At 57.0% G+C, this 3,921-nt stretch overlaps 1 protein-coding gene across 1 annotated transcript; it reads right to left on the reverse strand.

Moving 5' to 3' along the window:
* Positions 1 to 277: 277 nt before the first annotated feature.
* On the reverse strand, positions 278 to 2,265 carry LOC138382458 (protocadherin-8-like). The gene is given in 3 exon segments (XM_069466945.1): positions 278 to 365; positions 367 to 2,081; positions 2,083 to 2,265. Coding segments are annotated over 3 exon segments (1,986 nt in total).
* Positions 2,266 to 3,921: the final 1,656 nt, after the last annotated feature.

Genomic DNA, 3,921 nt, shown 5'->3' on the forward strand with positions numbered 1-3,921 from the left:
AGACGACTGAGGGTTCAGGCTGCCGCCCTGCTCCCCGCGCTGAGCGCCAGCCACACTGCGGGTCCCTCCCCAAGCTACCGAGGCGGCGGCGACGGCGGCACTAGCACCATTTCTCCACCAGAGGGCGCTGAGTCCCCGGGCACTAGAAGCAATGTGGCAGTGCACGACAGGATGGGCCGACCTCTGTCCGGTACCGCGATGACCGCCGTCAGCGGGACGGCGGGCTGCGGGGACAGGCGGCGCTGCAGGGACAGCTCACCCAAAGCCGGATGCAGCGCTAGCGCCCGGGGCCGCCGTCGTTGCGGAGGAGGATGTAAGTCAGGTCGGCCTTGGAGCCTTCGTCCAGGTCTTTTGTCTGCAGTTGGTAACCAGGTAGCCCAGGGTGCATCCCGGGGCAGAGGCAGCTGGGCTGAGCCATTGAATAATAGTGAGGCCACCGGGCGGCGCGCGTGATGGTTCTGATCCTCCACCTGCAGCCGCACTACGTCCAGGCCCCGGAGCGGCGGAGAACCCACGTCGAGAGCCTCCACTTGCCGCTGCATCTGCGCCAGCTCCTCGCGGTCAAAGCACCGTCGAGCGGGCAGCTCTCCAGTGGCTGGGTCCACCGAGACGAAGGTGGACACAGAGTACCCGGAGCGGCCTACCTCGGCTTTCAGCAGCCGGTAGGTGACCTGGCCGTTGCGGCCCAGGTCCGGGTCCCGGGCAGCCACCGTGGCCAGGTAGGCGCCCGGCGGGTTGTTCTCGCGCACCGACACCTCGTAGACTGGCTTCGTGAAGAGCGGCGCGTTGTCGTTCTCGTCGCCCACGCGCACCGTGTAGGGCTTCACCGTGCGCAGTGGGGGCGCGCCGCGGTCCTCAGCCACGAGGGTCAGGTTGTACTCAGCAATGCGCTCGCGGTCCAGCGACGCCGCGGTCACCACCAGGTAGCTGCCAGCGTAGGCCGGCTGCAGCCGGAAGTGCTCGTGCCCATAGAGGGCGCAACGCACCTGCCCGTTGGCGCCCGAGTCTCTGTCCGAGGTGCTGACCAGAGCCACCAGGCTCTCGCGCGCCGCCCCCTCAGGCACCAGAGAGGTGGCATCAGCCTCTGGAGTCCCGGGTCCCGCAGAAGTCGCGTCCGCTCCCCCGAGCGCAGCAGCAGCGGCAGCAGCGGCGAAGGGTGAGGCGGCTGCCACACCGGTGGCGGCCAGCGGGGTGATGGCGATGTCGGGCGCGTTGTCATTAACGTCGCGGATGCGCACGATGACCTTGCAGGTGGCGGCCCGGGGCCCGGGGCCGCGGTCCTGCGCCCGCACGTCCAGCTCGTAGGTGTCCTGGCGCTCGTAGTCCACGGGCCCCGCCAGGGTGAGGCGGCCTGAGCGAGGGTCGAGCCGAAAGAGGCGGCGCGCCTCGGGGGGTGTGCGGGCGCCAAAAGTGAACACCACGTCGCCGTTGGGACCCTCATCGGGGTCGGCTGCGTCCAGGTCGAGAAGCAGTGAGCCCACGGGCGCGTCCTCCGCCAGCTCCACCTCGGCCACCGCGCCCTGCGGGAAGACCGGGCTGTGGTCATTGGCGTCCAGCACGCGCACGCTGAGGGCGGCCGTGGCGGAGCGTGGCGGGCGGCCGCCGTCCTGGGCCACCAGCTCCAGGCTGTACGTGGCCTGGCTCTCGCGGTCCAGCTCCTGCAGCAGCACCAGATCCGCGCACTGGGCGCCGTCCGCGCGCGTCTGCAGCTCCACGCGGAAGGGGCTGTGTGGCTCGGCCAGGCGCACGCTCTGCAGCCCGTTGGCGCCCACGTCCTCGTCCACCGGCACCTCCAGGGGGATGCGCGTGCCCACGGCCGCACCCTCGGACACCTCCACGGGGATCTGGGCCCTAGGGAAGCGCGGCGCGTGGTCGTTGACGTCCCTCACCTCCACCTCCACGTGCACCAGCCGGAACTGCTCCTGAGAGAAGCTGACCACGTCGAAGGCCAGCACGCACTGCGGGGCCTGGCCGCACAGCCGCTCATGGTCCAGGCCGGCGTCCTCGACGGTCAGCTGCCTGTCGCCCTTGCGCACCCGGAGCAGAGAGCTGTTGAACTGCTTCATCAGGCGAAACTGGCTTGGCATTAAACTGGGAATTAAACTGGACGTGGTCAGACAAAACAGCGTTGATGGTGCCAGGGGCTTCTTCCTCATAGGTGAAAAAAATGACAGTATCCGTGCAAAATCCCGACACTAGCAGCAGCCACAGAACCAGCAAGGGCTCCAGTCCAATCCTGCGCAATAAGAGCCTCCTGTGAGACATACTTGTTCCTCAAAGAGAAAAGCCAATAGCAGGCTCTGCACTAAAACTTCCAGCCCTCTCAAGCCCTCCCAAATGTGCAGTCAGGAGACACTTGCCCTCTTAAAGCATCTCATTACTAAATCCTCTCTGCTGTATAATCGCTTTTCTCTGCCTCAGGCCTCAGCCTGCCTCTTCAGAAACCTACCAGGAAGCTACATACAGAAGAATATTCAAATAAGCATCCATTTGGGCCAATCCGCAGAGTCTTTGGGCCTCTGGATTACTTTGTTCCCCTAAAAGAACTCATAAAACTGCCCAGAGAGCTAAATAGTGGCCAGGACCGTGGAGGGGGTCATTAAGATCCCTTCAGAAGTTTACACTGTAAAAATACATCCTGCTTGCTTATCCATTGCACTGGCCTCTCGCTATGAAAACAGCAGGGCATCCATCCGTATCCTCTTTATTCCTTCCTGAGCACTCTTACATATTCCTCAGACAGAGGCACAATTGCTCTTTTCCCTTAGCATGTTGAGATAAACACATACATGCTCAGTGCAATGCACCTTTTGCCACCCACAGTTACCCGCCTACGTTGGGTTGTCATTTCCTGTATTGAAAGATTTTTGAGAAACAGCTTCTCGAGAGTCAGGCTATGTCTAATCAGGAAAGAACTGTTTTCCAAAGTAATTATTTCTGAATAGTTTTTCTATCGCAAGGAAACCATTAGTGATGAAATTTCAGCCCCCTTATCTCCTTTTATGTCAGCAATTACTTATATGCGAGGAATCAGTGTCAGACAGAGAGGTCTGACAACCACAAACCACTGTGAGGGATAGTTAAGGGTAAGAAGAAGATTTAGGGAAATATATTGCAGTCAGTCTTGTTGGAAAATTGCTATAGACCAATTATTTTTTAAAAGCCCTTGGCTGAAGAAAACCATGGGTGGTCTGATGGGCTGAAGGCTAAAGAAACATTAAACCATTTGTCTAAAGCACAATAAATGGTCCCGTGTTAAGTTCTCTTTATGTGTGAAGTGTTCAAAATGCTAAACAGTCCCCCGTGTTAATGATGACATTGTTCCTCCTGCCACAGAGTCATCATCAGTGCATAATGCTCTTTAACTAGTCATCTTGAATCAGTGAGCAGGCTGAGTTATTAATATGCCCAGGCTATTCCTGGCTCCTCTGTGATCTGTAATGCTATTGATTCCTGCAGGAACATGTCAGTAAATGACTATCTTTTCCTTTCACTCTTCAGAGAGAGTTGGCATGTATTTTAGCACCAGAACCTATGAATCCAGTTCTGAAACTGAGCCATCATTGATGAGATAATTAATTTCAGGGGGTTTAATTTAGTGAAACATTTGGCAATGACTCTAATTATAAGTACCAATAACCAGTATTAGAGAAGTATAGTGGGATGCATGAGTTGATTTTGGTAGGGTACTCTGAGATCCTAAAGAAAGTACTTCATTTCTCTAGATTTTTAATTTTGTCTGATGAGGTATCCGGCTGAGAAAGGGAACAGCTCTACTTCAGCACAGTAAAACCAGATTTCTTTTAAGCCTCAATGGCAGCAATAGACAGGTTTTTGGTTATTTTTTTTTTTTTTTTCTTCTTAGAACTGAACATCCCATGGAAGCTCCTGGTTATTCAGCCTTTGGGTCTCAGGGAGGAC

Source organism: Eulemur rufifrons, chromosome 4 (genome assembly GCF_041146395.1).
Source record: "Eulemur rufifrons isolate Redbay chromosome 4, OSU_ERuf_1, whole genome shotgun sequence".
NCBI classification, from domain to species: domain Eukaryota; kingdom Metazoa; phylum Chordata; class Mammalia; order Primates; family Lemuridae; genus Eulemur; species Eulemur rufifrons.